At 37.4% G+C, this 17,000-nt stretch overlaps 1 protein-coding gene across 1 annotated transcript; it reads right to left on the reverse strand.

Moving 5' to 3' along the window:
- Positions 1-3,705: 3,705 nt before the first annotated feature.
- MAP3K19 (mitogen-activated protein kinase kinase kinase 19) lies at positions 3,706-16,254 on the reverse strand. The gene is made up of 9 exons (XM_082055509.1): positions 16,095-16,254; positions 14,519-14,589; positions 13,866-13,950; positions 12,818-13,059; positions 12,111-12,154; positions 7,457-9,919; positions 6,200-6,349; positions 5,290-5,987; positions 3,706-4,031 (listed from the first exon to the last, which is right to left on the reverse strand). Exons 2-9 carry the CDS (start codon positions 14,556-14,558, stop codon positions 3,965-3,967), a joined length of 3,789 nt encoding a protein of 1,262 aa, XP_081911635.1. The 5' UTR covers positions 14,559-14,589; positions 16,095-16,254; the 3' UTR covers positions 3,706-3,964.
- Positions 16,255-17,000: the final 746 nt, after the last annotated feature.

The following is a 17,000-nucleotide window of genomic DNA, read 5'->3' on the forward strand; positions in this document are numbered from 1 at the left end:
CATTTTCCTGTTTAATTTTCCAACTTCATTTGTAAACACAAAGAAGATCCCTTTTCATTTATTGGCAAAACATTGCTGGATTTTATCAAATCAATCGAATAGTGGAATGCTTGAAATTCTGAAGTCTAATTTGTGTCCTTTGCTTCCTTCACATTATGGTGATGAGGTGCTTTATACCTGAAAAGTAAATTCTATACATTTTATGCCATCTTATGCTCCCTCACTCTACCCTGGGCTTGAGAGCCTGTACCCTGTGGTTTTGCTGTGCAGTGACTGGCCAGGCTTCATTTCCTTTTATTTATTTTAGCCAGGGAGGGAGTGAAGGGGTGGGTGACAAGAGTCTACCAAGGGTCTGTAAGAGGTTCCCAACCCTTGTTCTGCAATGGAGGGGACTGAGCAAACACTTTGTTTGCTTTCTTTGACTGGGATGTAAATGCACATTCCCATGAGTTCTAAGAATAAATGTCTGAAAAGACCTGGAAGTTATGCTAAACTGAACTAGCTAATTAACTCCTCCTTGCTCTGAAATGCTTAACTCCTTCCACCTTTAAAAATAAGAAAAACCAGGAGTGTTCTCTTGCATTGCTACTGGGAATGACTGTTTCTCTGGCTTGGAATTTTTAACCTTGAAAGTTTCAGTACTTGGGTTTAATTCATATATATTCCTGCACTAATAATGACACCATTTTTCTTACCATAGTTGAGAGGCTGTGCTCTTTGATAACACCTGTAAAAGTCAACTTTCTGAAACTGTCTCATGGTGTGGGTCCCTGTAGGAAGCGGAAAGTAGAGGAGAAAAGGCACTGCTGGGCATACTGGAATCCCTTCCTTGGGAAAGCTCTCTCATTCTTTTTTAATTATGTGCAAAAACCAGAGTTTTGACAGAAGGGTTGTAGAAAATGGTACCAGTTCCTGCTGAACTTTGTGGAAAAAAAACCACTAATTTTGAACCCAAATAATCTCAGAAGACAGCGGGCCTTCTGGGTTTGATGTCTGCTTGTATTTTGAGATGGGAACTTTTACATCATATTTCTGTTTGTAGTTTTGAGACCAGTGTATGATAGCTGGGTTGGCATCCCTAAGAACCTGACCTTTTCCTGACAGCTGAGTAGGAGCTTGAGGCTTTACCTTGTAAGTATCCCCTACAATGACACAAGGACACCATATTTTCTAGTTCTCAAACGTAAGCTCCAAAGCATGAGGAAACTTGGCATCACAGCAAAGTGGTGACACACCTCCAGCCTGGCAGCCTGCATGCTTTGTAACAGGTTCTTGACTGGGTTTAGAAATGAAGGCTTTTAATAGAGGAATGTTTGCCCAGCTCAAATACTGTAACTAATTAAGGAAGTATGACCCTCCTCACTGAGTCACGTTTCATTGAGTTTTTTTCAAGGAGGCTTTTAAGGTTTCTCACCTTTCCTCCTTATTACATTAGATACCTTATTACAGGTGCCTGAATTATCTGGATTTCTATGTGAAAATCTATGATCTCATTAAGTAAGAAACACGCAAAGTTAGACTTGTTTACAGAATGTTCTACTAGACTGGATTCAGCCACCATCCTCCTTGGCTCAGCTGTGCAGAGGCCTGGGGTGCAATCGCATCTCCCCTCTTCTGCAGTGTCATTAAGTGTAAAGACTTTTGTTACAAGTGCTGGCCTTAAACACCCACGTCGTTCTCTAAGGCTGCTTAAACAAAAGCAAAAATGTGCTTTCACATTTTGATTAAAAACTCAGGCTAAAGTATATAAAACCTTTAAGTTGGAGACTAATGTTAGTGTAATTAGCTAGACTAAATATTACATCTAAATTGCAAATAACTAATAACCTTAATATGAGAGGACTCAGACTTCAACAAAATATGTCCGTTTTGCTTATAAGACACATGCATAACAATGGGGTTTTGTAAGTCCGACCTTTTTTAATAAACTGTACATCCTAAAGCATTCCCATTCTTTCCCTGCTTCATTTCATGCCAAATAAAAACTCGTATTTACTTTGCAGCTTTGTTGGAGACACTACCTTAATCTGAGAAGAATTAAAATCATGAATTATGTACATCCCCCTTGAGTTCATATGCCAGGGCTCCTACCTTTATTCTGCAAAACGTGAAGTTGCCATGGATTTTTAGCATGAGGACCAACTGATACTCCTCAAAATGGGACTGTTAACTGTTTGAAGGTTACTGTGATGTTAGGATTTCTCCTATGCTGGCATAATGTTCTGTCATTGTTATGTGACATTATACCTACAGAAACTATTAATAAAGAATTTTGCTACAAGTACTGATTCCTCTTTGCTTTTATAAAGTTTAGCCCAACCCTCTGAAGTCAGCCCACTGGAATAAAACAAAGTTTGAAAGCTACTTAAGTAACCAAAACATGTAGTGCTCTGGGGAAAGCTGATTTTATCGAAAACCTAGAACTTCCCCCTCCCCTTTTCGTGAAACACTATTTTTCATGTTACTGATGGCACTGAAGTTGGGGTCTTTAATTCTTGAGAGCTCAGCCCTTAACAGCTGTAGGGCTGAGTTTTACTGCAGCTCTTCCTGGAGCCCAGGTGCTCACAAAGGCATAAGGTTCACCACATTTTGACACACTGAAAATGATTTTTGGTTTCTACAGTGTCTCATTGTCCTGAAATTTTAAATTTGAAAAATACCAGGAAGAAGCCTTATCAGAAAGAAGACGATCTAAATACTAATAAGTACCTGATCTTTCTGTTTTATTAATATACAATAATGTTCTTCAAATTGTATTTAATTTTGTGCAGTTAGTAGCAGCTAGTTGTACTAACTGTAAAAATTACTTTTGTAGTGCAGTTGGAGACTGTTACACATCATCTAATTACATAGTGCTGACTCAGGTGTTTCTCAAAACAGTTCAAGCTTCAGAATCAAATTTGCTTTTCTATTTCAGATTAAGGATACTGAAAAATAGCAGTGGACTATCTAGTGATTCAAACAGCGCTTTACAGCCTTTGCGAACAGGAAAAGGGTAATGCTCCCGTGCTTTTGCTTCTTTGCATCAGCAAAGAGAAAGGTGAGGATTACAACACATCCCTCTGAACACAGAAAATATGCCAGAGGGGAACATGTTGCTTGCAGAGGCTGTGGAGACTCCAACCTTGGTGATACTCAAAGGGATGAGCAACCTGCCTGTCACTGCTGCTCTGAGCATGGGGCTGGACTGGAGCATTGCCAGAGGCCCCTTCCAGCCTCAACCATTCTGTGACCTGAATCTGCCCATAAAATACACAAAAGCCAGTCACAAAGTTTAGATTCATAATTCTAGCCAGAGAAGGAAATGATCATGATGTAAGCGTAATAAAGATGTGGACACCTGGGTATCTTGTGTCATTGGCACTACAGCATCTTGTAATGACACGGTACCTCAGTAACACCTCTTATATCTATCCAAAAACTGGTTAATTTTTTTCACCAGCTAAAAGTTAAGGGGCCTGTATAGCTAAATAAAAGCTTCAGTATGTTTTAATTGGATATGTGTGGTTTGGGCTTCCCATGGGACCATCACAGCATGCTTTTAAGACTCGTTTGAGTAGAGCTTTCACAGAGCTTTCAGCACCCGCAGCGCTTTCTACCAACAATCCATAGGATTTTACAGACATTGGCATTCCAACATTGTACAGACAAACTGGCGTTCCAACTTACCTTGCCTGTCACATACCGGTGATGGTGATGGGCGTTTTTTCTCTTAAAGTCTCTCCAAATACAAGAAAACGTGGCGGCGTGTTCACACTGAAATAATGCGTGCTCCATTGAGCACAGACGTTGCAAAAATGTGACTTTAATCATACTGCTGTGTGGTAATAGACTCCTTGCACACGATCACTCGATTGTTATTTCTGCTGTCACTTTTAAGTCCAGTTCCTTCTGATCTTTTTTCACAAGTGGAAACCTTTTCTATGGAAAATGTCTACTCCTTTGGCAAGAGTTCTGAAAAAAATCACTGCCTTCCTTTCAGAAAGGGATGGTCCAGCAACTGCAGAGCAGAAGGGCGTTCATGCTGATCTCTGCATTGAGGGTTTGAAAAATCAGTACATTAAATGAATATATCTGCATGCCTGTGATATAATTGTAAAATTTAAATGCAAACTTAGCCTTTATTTTTCCAAATTTCTCCAGTCATTATTCCTGAACATCATTTTTAGGGTTTTTTGATAAATCCGGTAGAAAAGAAGACAGGATTTATGAGAAGAGACTGTTGGAATTTATGAATTATAAAATGGAAGTATTTTATTATTACAGAAATCATTCTCTGTTCCTTCAAATTCCTTCTAAAACTTTGAATAATCTGCTAAGGTGGTTGTTGCAGGTGCATCAAAAACGTACGTAAGGAGAATGACCATTATTTGTTTCATGCTGTGTCCATCAGGCTGTCCTGATCTCCAATCAGCGTCATTTATTTTAAGGTGCCCATTTGGAATTACAGGATTGTAATTACCATATTGGTTTCCTAAAGCCAAGGGCTTTGGGCTTTTTCAACCTTTAATTTGGAGAAGAACAGGGAAGGAGTTAAGGACACCTATTTGTCAGCTAATAAACTAATAGAACAGATGGGCTGAGGGAGGCATTTATATTCAGGACATGGTGAGATCATACATTAGAACTTTGTCACCACAAGTGCATGCATCCTGACTTTTGAAAAGATAAATACTTTTGAAAAAATGCTTTTTATCTGTGTGTTTTTTCCCACCTAACAATTCCTTCTACTTTTTAAACACCGTTCTCTCTGAATCAAAGTATATATGATGTCTCTATAGACAGTCCTATAATTTTCAAACAAGTATGTATTTCCTGGATCAGCAGTGATAGCAGAGTTTTCCGCTGCAGAAAGTAAAGAATGAAGTAAAAGCTCTTTCATTTAGAATATTGTCCTCAAAACAACTTGCGTGACCCAGGCCAGACTCAACCAATGAGATAATGGAACAGTGAGACACCTCCAAGAAATGAATCAAACATTTTGTCTAAAACTCAATGGTGCCATGTTTCTACACAAAAACTGTAGGCAAAGTGCATGATGAGTATAAGGCCTACAAAAGGAGAATTTGTGACGGCTTTTTCATACTACTATAGAGAGTAAAGCTCTTTTATGTACACTATTATTTAAAGGCTTTCCTGCAATGCTGAAAACCTGTGCATTTACAATATAGTTCTTCCATATCACATGTACCATACAAGAAGTAATCTAAACTGCCATCAACACTCTCTTACTATGCAAACTACTTGCATTTTTCCTTTCCTTTAAAAACCAGTTAAAAATCGACATACCTGGTTAAGCACGCATGCACAAAATCCACTGCAGCGCTGGAAAACCGGTCAGGTAGGGAAGGCATCAGTCCTCTGTGGGCTCCGATGTAGAACATGGCTGCTATCCTATCCATGGAAGCCAGTGGCGGTTTTCCTGTTGCCATCTCAAAAACGGTGCAGCCAACACTCCAGATGTCTGATTTTCTTCCATATCCAGATTCATTTATAACCTCTGGTGCCATCCAGTATGGAGTCCCATGCACAGACTTGAGCATCTCGCTCTGTGTGCCACTGAGGCTTACCCGAGCTAAACGCCTGGCACAGCCAAAATCAATCAGTTTTACTATACCATTTGGCATGAGCATCACATTATTGCCTTTGATATCTCTGTGTACCACACAATTGTCATGTAAATAGGCCACCCCTTGTAGAATCTGTTTTGTATATCTACAAAGGACAATTTCTGGCAATGGACCAAAGCGATTAATAACACTAGAAATTGAGCCACCAGGAACAAACTCCATGAAAATGCTCAAAATATTGTCTTCCAGACAAGTTCCTAAATAAGTTACAATATTTATGTGCTTCAATGTCTTCAAAAGATCGACTTCCTCGTGAAACTTCTGATACTCCTTTTCTGTAGTCAGTTGATCTGATGTATCCAAAACAATCTCTTTTACAGCTATCAATTGTCCCTGGCTTGTCAGACCGCAGTATACCTACAATGAAACTAGCATTTATTAAAATGAAACATGAAATGAAACTGAGTATTTGCTTATTTTAAACAGTATCTTTGTGTTTGTCATGCTTCATGATTCACTGTATAATCCAAAATATTTGTTATTTGTTGAATAGGACAACAGCCAGTTATAAGGTAAGATGTAGCTCAAAGAAAAGCAGCACAACTCTTAACATTTAGACGTTAACTTACTGTGCCGTAGGCTCCCTTTCCAAGGACTTCACCTCTTGTCCACGTGATGGGATCTTTGTTAGTTAAACTGCCTCCTGGTACCTTAGTAGAGTCCTCGAAGTTTAGGAGGTTATTTTCTTCATTTGATGCCAAAAAGGCTTTACTGTAACTCTGCTTGAAAGATGATGTGTGAGGAGAAAGCAGAGAGAAAAATAAAGGCTTCATATTACCCTTAGGTATTTTATAAGGAGTAATTTTTATCTGGCATGACTCTTCTCTACAGATTTATATATATATATGTATATACACACATATACTCATTGCCTACCTCACTAATTCAATTGCTATACTAAGACTATGTAAATATTTTCAAGCATGTATCACAATAGTGCATAACCAAAAGGGTATAGCATGACATCTTTTTCCATTGACATGAAAAGAGACAGAAGGCACACTTAAAAACCAGGATATACATCTGCTTACTACTCGTTTGTGCGTCATGTAGGTACAGTTTGCTAAGCTGAAGGGTGAATATGACTATCTCCAGGTAACCCAAGTCTGATGAAAACAATTTGGACACAACTCCACAGGAAGAAGAGACTGCTTCAAGGAAGCATAAAGTGTATCAACATGTAGTGAAATTAATTTCCTTATAAATTTGTAATTTAAATAGGCAAAAAGCTAATGGCCAAGGAAAAGCAGTACTGGTAGATAAGCACCTTAGTAGGTGAAGGTTCTTAACTGGCTTGAGGGCCGGAATCTAAGCCTTCTGAGATTGAAGTTTTGATTACATTAATTAAACTGCCTTAAATCTGTCTGATAAGCTGATACTTGTAGTTCATACGTAGAAAAGTATCTGGTTGCACTCAAAGATTCAATGACATTGCCTTTTTTGGACATACAAGAACCATTTGTAGTGTCTTTTCATATTCCTTAGGAGTCAAGATCTCAAGAGTTTTTGCCTTGCCCCTTTTTATACATGCTCTTCAGTTAAAATAGTTAAAATCCTTCATATTCACTACAATTTCTCAGTGTATCTTGACTCATTATATAAGCCTTGATAGCTATTCCTGTCATAATGTAGTACCATCTGGCTTGTGTCCTGACACGCAGCTTCTAACATGGGTATCCTCAGCTGAGCATTGGAAGAATCAGTGGGCAGCTGGCCCAATGGAAAGAGACTTATCATTCATGAGCACACATTTCCTATCTTTCAGGCAAAAGAGCATTGAAGGATCACTCAAAGGAGCTAGCAATTTACAAGAAATTAACTTTTACCTTGTCTAGAGCACTATTTACTATTGCTCCACCTCCATTCATCATATTTTCTTCTTCTTTAGTATGTGTATTTTGCATTTTAGAACCTGCATTTTTTGTTCTTGAAGAGTTGGTGTCTTTTTCTTCAAGCATCAGCAATTCTTCAGCCAGACAACAAAGCAATTCATCAGTCACATCCTTATTATCTGCCCAGGACAAAATGTTTTGACTTGTCTGGAAACTGGGGCTTGCAGCATTTTTTGTCTGAATCTCTGAGGCCTGAGTCAATGCATTTGCCAGACCACTGTTTTGAGGTGTGTATGCCCAACTGTGATTTAAGTTTTTTGCAGGGGACTGGCACTCCAGTCCATCTGAAAAGGGAAATGCTTCATGTTTATTTATAGTCCTGAAGGAGGCCTGCTCTGGTTCCAGGCCTTTGCAGCCATCCACATCCACCCTGCACTGAGGCACACGAAGGTTCTGCTCTGTTGTTAGCAGACTGCTGCTTAGAGCAACACATTCACTGGAGTTTTTATCCCCGAGCTGAAGAAGATTCTGGCTGCAGGTAGCAGCTCTCTGATGGCTGAATATATCCTGACTGTCTGAAGACTGCTCCAAAGAAACTTCTTTAATAGTTGTTAAGTTTGAATTTGAAAAATCATTATTTTGCTTCGTTGATTGTGCAGGCTCTTCTAAAAATGTCAGCTGATGATCTGTGTCTTCATGAAACAGTGTCACACTCCTTGAAGTGTTTACTTGAAAATCTGAATCAGAATTTATTACATTATCTTGCTCTGTGTTGCTGTCACTCAGCTCGGTACTTCTGTCTTTGGCAATTAAACCTTTCTGCTTTTTTTTAGTGCCAGGTATGGTCTTTTTTGGCTTAGAGTATGTTCTCTTTGGAGTATTTCTTACTCGGCTGCTCTCTTTCCCTTTACTGCAGGTAGATCTGTGGGTGCTAGTGGTGCATCTCCTAGATGGAGCAGAACAAACATCTCTATAAAATCCATTCTCATGTTGATCAAGCTCACGCATGTGGGAATAGACGGGAGTCCCAAACATTTCATAAATACCTGGGCCTTTGTCATTTGAATTTATTTTCTTGAACATGTCGCTATATTTCAGATCTACAAAATCTGAAGCAGACTGTGCATGTGGTAGAGAAAGCAGAGTAACAGGTTTCTTTAACATAACTGAATTTTTGCAACTGCAGGAAAAACTTTGCTTTCTAAGTTTCTGGGCACTCTGAGCAAAATGGTCTTTGTCTGCTTGAGAGGGTTTTCTTTGATGCTTCAGGGAAGTCCCAGATTCCACGTGTGACAGTTCCAAAGATGGAAAAATATGATGCTTGGCATTATGTTTTGTGGAAGTCTCATCAGAAACAATTAAGTCTTCAGATGCACTTATCTTGCTACTCATTTTAGATTTTGATGAATATTTATTTCTATTCATCTTTATTTTACTTTTGTCATTTTCTTTGCGAGCAAGAATGTTGAAACTCTGAGTAACATGAGGAGGCAGGCTACGAAGGAGACTCTTTTTTGTGGCAGGCTGTTTGGCAATATGTGGTTCCCTAGCTGGTTCTTGTTCAGAGAATGTAACTTGAACAACGGGTACAAGGTCACTTTCGTCTTTTGAAGGTGTTTCTGACATTGCTTCTTTTTCCATTTCAACTTCAGAGAGACAAACGCTGTTTTCTGTCTGTTTTCCAGAAGGATCTTGCACTTCTGCTCTGGGAATTACCATAGCTACAGGATTATCTTCTAAGGCATGATAGGACTCTATCAATTTATTTTTGCAGTAAGAATCTAAATCTTGATTGTCAAGCCCAAGGTTCACACTCGTAGCATTTTCGTGTGGTCTGTAATCCAGTATCATGTCTGTAGCATTTCCTTCCTCTAGCCCAGTTCTACAGCAATTACCTGCTCTTCTTCCCTCATCACCAGCTCTCAAGGCATCTCTGTTGCTTGGTATTGTAAATGCTGCTGGAGCTGTAAATATTCCGCAGTCTATCAGTGCATTACTTGAGCTCAAGCAAGGATGACTGTCATCATAGAAACTGGCTTGGGTCATAAGTTCTACGTGCTTAAATGCCACTGAAAACTGGTACTTTGTCTGATCATTCTTTTCAGCATTTGTAGCTATATCAGCTTCCATCCACTTTAAACTGTTCTGAATTTCTTCTTTCTTGTTGCTAGGGTACTTGTAATAGTTACCCATGCTGAAGTAGTACAGGTCTTTCAATGGAGTGAACTTCTCAGAAATAGTAGCCACAATCAGGTCTGATGGCTTCTCAGTGTGCCTTTTTAATAGACTGTCTAACTGATACTGGTAACATTTAGTAACTGGTCTTATAGGCCGAGGAACAGAGTTCATAATATCAAAAATATTTCTGATGTTGGTGCTTTCCTTGACACTATTATCTTCTAGAGGTACAAGATGAATCATTCTTACAGGTTGAAATGCCACTGGTGGCAAATGAAACTGTAATTTCCATAAAAAATGTTAATAATGTGCAACACAATAGATACAGGTAACATCTAGTTACTAAGAACCAAGAAGACTAAGAAAAAAAGAGTCAGAAAAAGATTATTCTTTTATATATTCCCATATTTAACTGAATATGAAATGTAATATCAAAACCTGGAGAAAGTACATTAATTTTCTCATATCCATACAGGAATTTTCTCACATCCAGAATTATTCCTAAGTATTTCATAGCAGAGAAAGTGGGATCCTTTGCTATAAGGCACAAGTCATCCTCCATAACTTAAAAATAACAAACTTTGTCCACACCTACAAATAATCTGGTCAGTTATTAACTATGTCTTATGCCACATAGCATGCTTACTACAGGAATTCAAAGGCTGGTCAGTGGCTTCATGTGCCAAAGTTTCTTTCTTGCTGTGCACTCTCACTGAATGAGTGCATCAGTCTTTGCTGATGTTTAAAGTTTTTTATGTAATTGCCCAAAGTGTGCTGACACCAGTAATTATATTCCCAATGGAACTAGATCTCGTGTAAACCATTTTTAAAAAGCAAAAGCTAGGCTCTTATAACAGAATGCTATTTTATCCATGGAGAAAACAGTTCTTACAAATTATTTATAGGTTTTAAAAGACGTTATTATAAATCTAAACTTATGCATCTTCCATATGTTTAGTGTAGTCTTATAAAATTCCATAAACAGTGTTACACGGGCCACAGATTTAGCTCAGAGAGTTTTGAGTACACTGGAAGACAGCACAGTGTGCACTTTGCTTTCAGTGTCATTGAACTGATAGCTGCCCAAAGGCCATTTTTACATGGCAGCTAACACAGAAATGCGTTGCATGGGAGATGTATTTTATTTTTCTCCCCTTCTTCCTTCTCTTTTCATCCCATTAGTTGAAATGTACTGTATATCTTTGAAAGCGTACAGATCTGAGAATTTGAGTACTTTGTTGTGATTATTCAGGTGAACGGTGAGAACAATTTTCTGAAAATAATATTACTGTTCTTTATTTTACAGGAAATGGAGAAAAAAATAAGCTTGGATATACTTTATCATTTTATGCAAATGAATGCAATAAAAATAATCACACAGTCATATGCTCTGAGTACTCATTTGCATATCTATATCAACATCAGTTTGCATTCAGTAGGAGATTTTTGTTTGCATTCCAAGGGCAAACTCAGGATTGAATGCGCCAGGAAAAACAACATGTGTTGGTTTGCAATGTATAGTCCTGAAGGTTTTGTCTAGTCTGCATGGCATTAGTATGAATGCTCAGTTTATCCCAAGTGATACACCTTTAGAAATCACTACAGCCTAAGACATGGAATAAGGCTGTATTAAATCACACTGAGGTCAGAAAACTATTTTTCTTAAACATTTCCCTTCATTTGGAATGTTTTTTTTCCTGTCTGAACTCTTGCTATCACTTCTGTACTTTTTTCCTGTGTACACTTGTATTCTGTAGTGGGTTCACTAAATTATACAGCTGATTCAATGAGCCAAGTCTTTTGTACAAAGGGCTCTTAATTAATATCCATGAAGACCAAATTATCCTTTTTCTAAATACAGTACATTTTATCTTTTGTAACTTTTGAGGATCACATGGTCTGAAGCACCGATACATGTAAAATTGCTACCTTGTTTGTAAGTGCCAAAGTTTTGTCAAAAATCCTGTTTCCACTTATCACAAAATGTCAGGTAAAATACGTTTAATACTAAAACCTTATTTTTTATTTGCTAGCACGATAAATTTCAGCAATTAACTTCAACTCAGCTTCAATTTTAAAGTACCACTCAATACAAGAAAATTGTTTGTTTGTTTGTTTAAAATTTGGCAAAACTAGACATCTAACAGGTTTAACATACAGGATGCACCTACTGTAAATTAACTTACATATTTATATTTTTATAAAGTTTTCTATCTTTTTGAACTTCCAACCATTTACCCCAAAAAATCCCTAATGTAGCACCTTACTGACAAGTTATCAATATACTTCTGAAGACTTGCTCACACACACACATATATGTAATATATGTAAAAATACTTTGCGTGCATCCAGAAAATTGAAGACCAGGCAGAGGAAATTACCTATGCTACTTCTGTATTTCTATTTTTAAGGTTTTGAAAGCATAAAATATTCTTAGTGGTGTTCAGCTTTACATATAATGCCATCTTACCTCAGATCCTTTGTTCCTGGTTTTTAGCATTGTTATATTTAACCCTGAAAAATCAAAACAAAGGAAGTGTTAATTTCATATTCTTAAGCAGACTACAATTTTAATCTATAAATTAATTTCAAACTGTAGGGTTCTGGGGACCAAGAATCTGTCTGATGTGTGGTTATAGGACTATGCTATAAATCTGCTATGCAGAAAAAAATTTAATTTGAAATTTGATTGTGATACTGAAGTTTACAATTCAATTTTCTATAGAAAACTATAAAATTTGACAATTTTAAAATACTTCTGACTCTAATAATTCAAGCAAATATTTCTCCTCAATTTCTGATGTTTGCTAACTCAAATATGTGGCTAATTAATATTGCCAGAATGAAGAAAAAAGTGAAAGAGATGCCATCATGGCTCCTCTCCAGCTACAGAATATGACGTTACATTTTGTGGGCTCAGCTTCATTATACAGTGTACCAGGAATGGTGAAATGTCATTGCTTCTCTTTATCTCCTTCATTTTGCAAATACATACACTGCTATAATTAAAGAAGAAGGTCAATGTGGCTGAGCTCTATTTCAGGTGATGAAGTCAAATAGATATAATATAAAGGCAACTTAAAGTTTAAAGAAACGGACTTCTAAGACCTTGCCATCTAATTTGATAAGCAACATATAACTTTATTTAAAAGTTGTGACTTTTAAAATTGAACTTACTTTGTTGTACTTGTGCTTTTATTATCTGAAAAGCATCTAAATCCACAAACGACTTTGAAATGTTAGATTCTGGGCATGAGGCTTGTAGGAGAAAGCTGAAGTCAAAGCCATGCTCTATGTTCTCTTTCTTCAGGAAGAAAGGTAAGGAAGTGTGATGCCTCAGGTGCAATGCTAGCTGATTTTTACTTGGAAAATATGTCACCTGTTGATCTGGCCATGGTCTGGATGTTGGTGCTATCTGGCTAAAAGGCAAAACCAAAAAAAACCAAAATACACTGTGAAAATAAGTGGAAGGAGCCTACTCAGTTCAAATAATCACGGCGAGTGGAGAACAATGTGAACAAGAAATTTCTAAGATCCAAGAAAACCAAACTATGTTTTCTTTCTTGGTCCATCTGGGAAGTTGTGGCTCTCCCTGGAATGCAATGCCAGAGATTGACAAGTGAGAATGAACGACAAAAAATGCAAACTGAACAACAATAGGAATGGGACAACATATTTCCCATCTTCCCCTTCTTGACAAAAACAGATTGCTTCCAGTATGTATTTTTTATGAATAATCACGAAAGGGTGTCAGAAGAATTCTGAAGACCAGATGTGCCTTCGTTATTTATTATATAAAATATGCTATGGCCTGCCTGAAAGAACAGAGGCTGTGCTGACAAGCCTCAGGTTTCTGCCACCTGCTTTCTGAAGAATAAAAAAATCCAGTACAGACAAAGATAAATAGTGTGACTGAGAAGATAGCCTAAATTAATTTTAAAATTGTATGCATGATAATTGTCTGGTTTTAATAAATCAAATGCTGATCTAAAGCCATATACCATATGTGTTTTCATATTGTATTAAATATTTTGTTCATCTAGTGCAATATCCTGCCTCCAGCAATGGCCAGTACTTGACACTGGGAAGACAGAAACACTATACAACATACATAGAAGTATAGAACATCTGGCACTAATGAAATGATTTCTTACTCCTAGATGACTACCTGCTTTGTCTCAATTTTTGCATACCCAACTGCAAATTAAATATTAATACTACTCACCTGTTTTTTCCCAGAGCTTTGTATGACTGATGCATTTCTTTCATTATCTTATCTGCATTCTGGAGAGCAACGACACTTCCACAACCTGCAAATATACATTAGTATTTGCATAAAAGCAGTCCAGGTCACTGATCAGTAACACAATGCAAATGCAGTTATTTTTGGACATTAAAATATTAGAAATACAAGAAGTGACTATCAGAACTAAAAAAAAAGAGCATGTTGCATTTGATTAAGATACCTATACATACCTATACATATGGCCCGATATAATTTTTAGGAATGTGAATGCATAAATACGAATTATTATTAGTTATTTAGGTAAGTGTATTAATTCGATGTACCATATAAGCAAAGAACACCCAAGAAAACTCCAATTACAGCTCCTATTTCAGTAGAACAGAAATATAATAAAAACTTTGACGGAAACACTGCAAAAGTCGAGTGTTTAAAAATATGAAAGCTATCAAAACAAAAACAAATTCCAGGGCTTTTCAAAGGTGGAAAAAAACTCTGAGTTTGGTTTCAAAGTTTTTTGTGGTTGTTTGGCTCAACCACAAATCAACAAGTAGTGATTTCAAGTTAACATTGTACTTTTTCTTATTCAGATCCCACATGTTATAATTTATACATACAAACTTTGGTTAGACTACCTTCTTTTCTTCTCCTCCTATTTTGTTCGTTGTCAGACATACTGTCCTTAGATGTATTAAGGTCCAGAAACCTGAAAAAAATGTTTCATAATTGGTTTCCAATTCACGTGTACAAAGCACTACTGTATATTCCATTATTTTAGAGCCATAAGACAAAAGCAACACTTAAAAACTACTTGAAATCTATACAAATATTATGATTTTACTTAATATCCAATGCCCTCTCCTGCAAATACACAGAACCAAACCTCAACATACACTATGTTGAATAAGACATGAAACTGTCAGTATTATTTTGCTGATATTATCCTCACTGTTGGACCAGAAGGCAACACTACACATTTGGGAGATAATTGCATTTTTGACATATTACTGAGAAACCAAATCCAAATTAAATGGTTATGTTTGCCTACTTGGTCAAAACTATGAGCAAAAGAGGTTCAACATCCAAAACTTTCTGAGCACAGAATAACTTGAACACTGCAGCCTCAAAAAATCTTTGATAGCTTTTTCCAAATAAATGTGAACTCAACACTTAAGTTGCGTATTTCTTTACAAAATTTTATTTTCTTTCTCCTTGTTTCCTCAAATGCACATTTTTTACCTCATTGCTTGTCCTTACATCACTGAACTGAAAAAAACCAGTTTGTTTTATACATCTTCCACATCTAGTAGTATATCAGATTTTCAACATTCATTATACATTTCATTACAAATTATTCCTAATAGCAATCTCAGGTACTACACCAGCAATGTTTTTTTTCTTTTTTCTTTTATTTTCTTTTTTTTGAGGTCCCTTATAAATTTCTATTCTTAATTTATTAATAAATACCTATTTTTTTCACTTGGCAGCTGAGCTCATGGCTCTCAGTAGTACCACTAATGTATGGGGTAAAAACACCTAATGTCAAAATACTACCAATGGTAAGATATATGCAAAAGTAACAATCATTGTAGCCATATGACCCTAAGGAATCCTTTCATTTCAAAGTTGCTACAAAGTCAGTAGAAGTAAGGGGCCTAGGAGGTTTTTGTTGGATTCAGTAGCATTTTGCCACCCAATACTGCTAGTCGGGAGAACAATTGGGCCTTTGTTACTGATTCTATCAGCAAAAAATATAATTGCTTGGAAGCATGCAGCAGCCTTCCCAGGAGACTCATGCATTTATCCTAGATTAAATCAAGTTTTAATAACAATTTTATATAACACTTTTTATCTATTGAAAGTGCACTGTTTAATAACTATGTAACAGCTGGACATCAGACAGTACTGTCATTCTTAGTTCACAGAAGAGGAAACAGAGAACCTATAGCTACCTTCAAATTATCTATAGCTGATGACCAAGGTCATCCAATGAACTGTGCAAAAGTGTCTATAGAAGTCAGCACTCTTGATTTCTCATCTTTATGCTAAATAACAGATAATCCATTGAAATATATATCCATTATATTAGTCTGCTAAGAGTCATACTAGATGGCGAACTCCTTCAAACTTTACATTTTTTTGGGATACACAAAAAACCTTCCGAAATAATAACTGAAAAGATTTCATAAAAAGGTAAAAACAACTTCTTACCTGGTGTTTCAGTAGCAAAGCGTGAAAGAGGCACAGCAACCTGCAGAGAAGTTACAGAGCATCTTCAGCTCACAGCTTGTCTCCCTTTGCTGGACAGCAAGGAATTTAAACGGTAATTACATACACTTTTATTTTATTTTTGGCGTGTTTTTCTGACTGAGGAGCATTTACTACCATTTCTGAGGCAAGATCTTCTGCGGGAAAATCGCCTGGGCAGCTCCTGCCACACGAAGCTGTTGAGTTTACACGATGTTGCCGCGGCAACTCCAACCCCCCCGGGGGCGTTTGGCTTGGAGGAGTTTGATTCAAAGAGCAGTGGTGACCTGTGAAAGCAAACACAGCTCAACTCAGGGGCAGCGTTTTCAGCTCTGATCACAGGACAGTTCTCCCAGCACCCAAAGCAAAGTGTATCTCTCTTTTCTATTTACTTCCATTTATGTTCTTTGTTCTTTATCTATTTCCATGTCATTTTAACTTTGCATTCAGTCCTCTCACCCAGACGCTCCCTGTTACCCATGAATAGATTTTACTAGGTTTTTTTTTCTCCTTTACACAGAATCACAGACTGGTTGGGGTTGAAGGGACCTCTGGAGATCATCCAGTCCAACCCACCTGCTAAAGTAAGTTCACCAGAGCAGATCACACAGGAAGGTGTTCAGGTGGGTTTGAATGTCTCCAGAGAAGGAGACTCCACAGCCTCTCTGGGCAGCCTGTTCAGGGCTCTGGCACCTCACAGTAAATGAGTTTCTCCTCATATTCAGATGGAACCTCCTGTGCTTCAGTCTGTGCCCGTTGCCCCTCATCCTGTCATTGGGCACCACTGAAAGGAGTCTGGTCCCATCCTCTTGACACCCACCCTGGAGATATTTATAAACATGGATGAGATCTCCTCTCAGCTTCTCTTCT

This window comes from Streptopelia decaocto (assembly GCF_964273445.1).
Source record: "Streptopelia decaocto genome assembly, chromosome: 6".
Lineage (NCBI taxonomy): Eukaryota > Metazoa > Chordata > Aves > Columbiformes > Columbidae > Streptopelia > Streptopelia decaocto.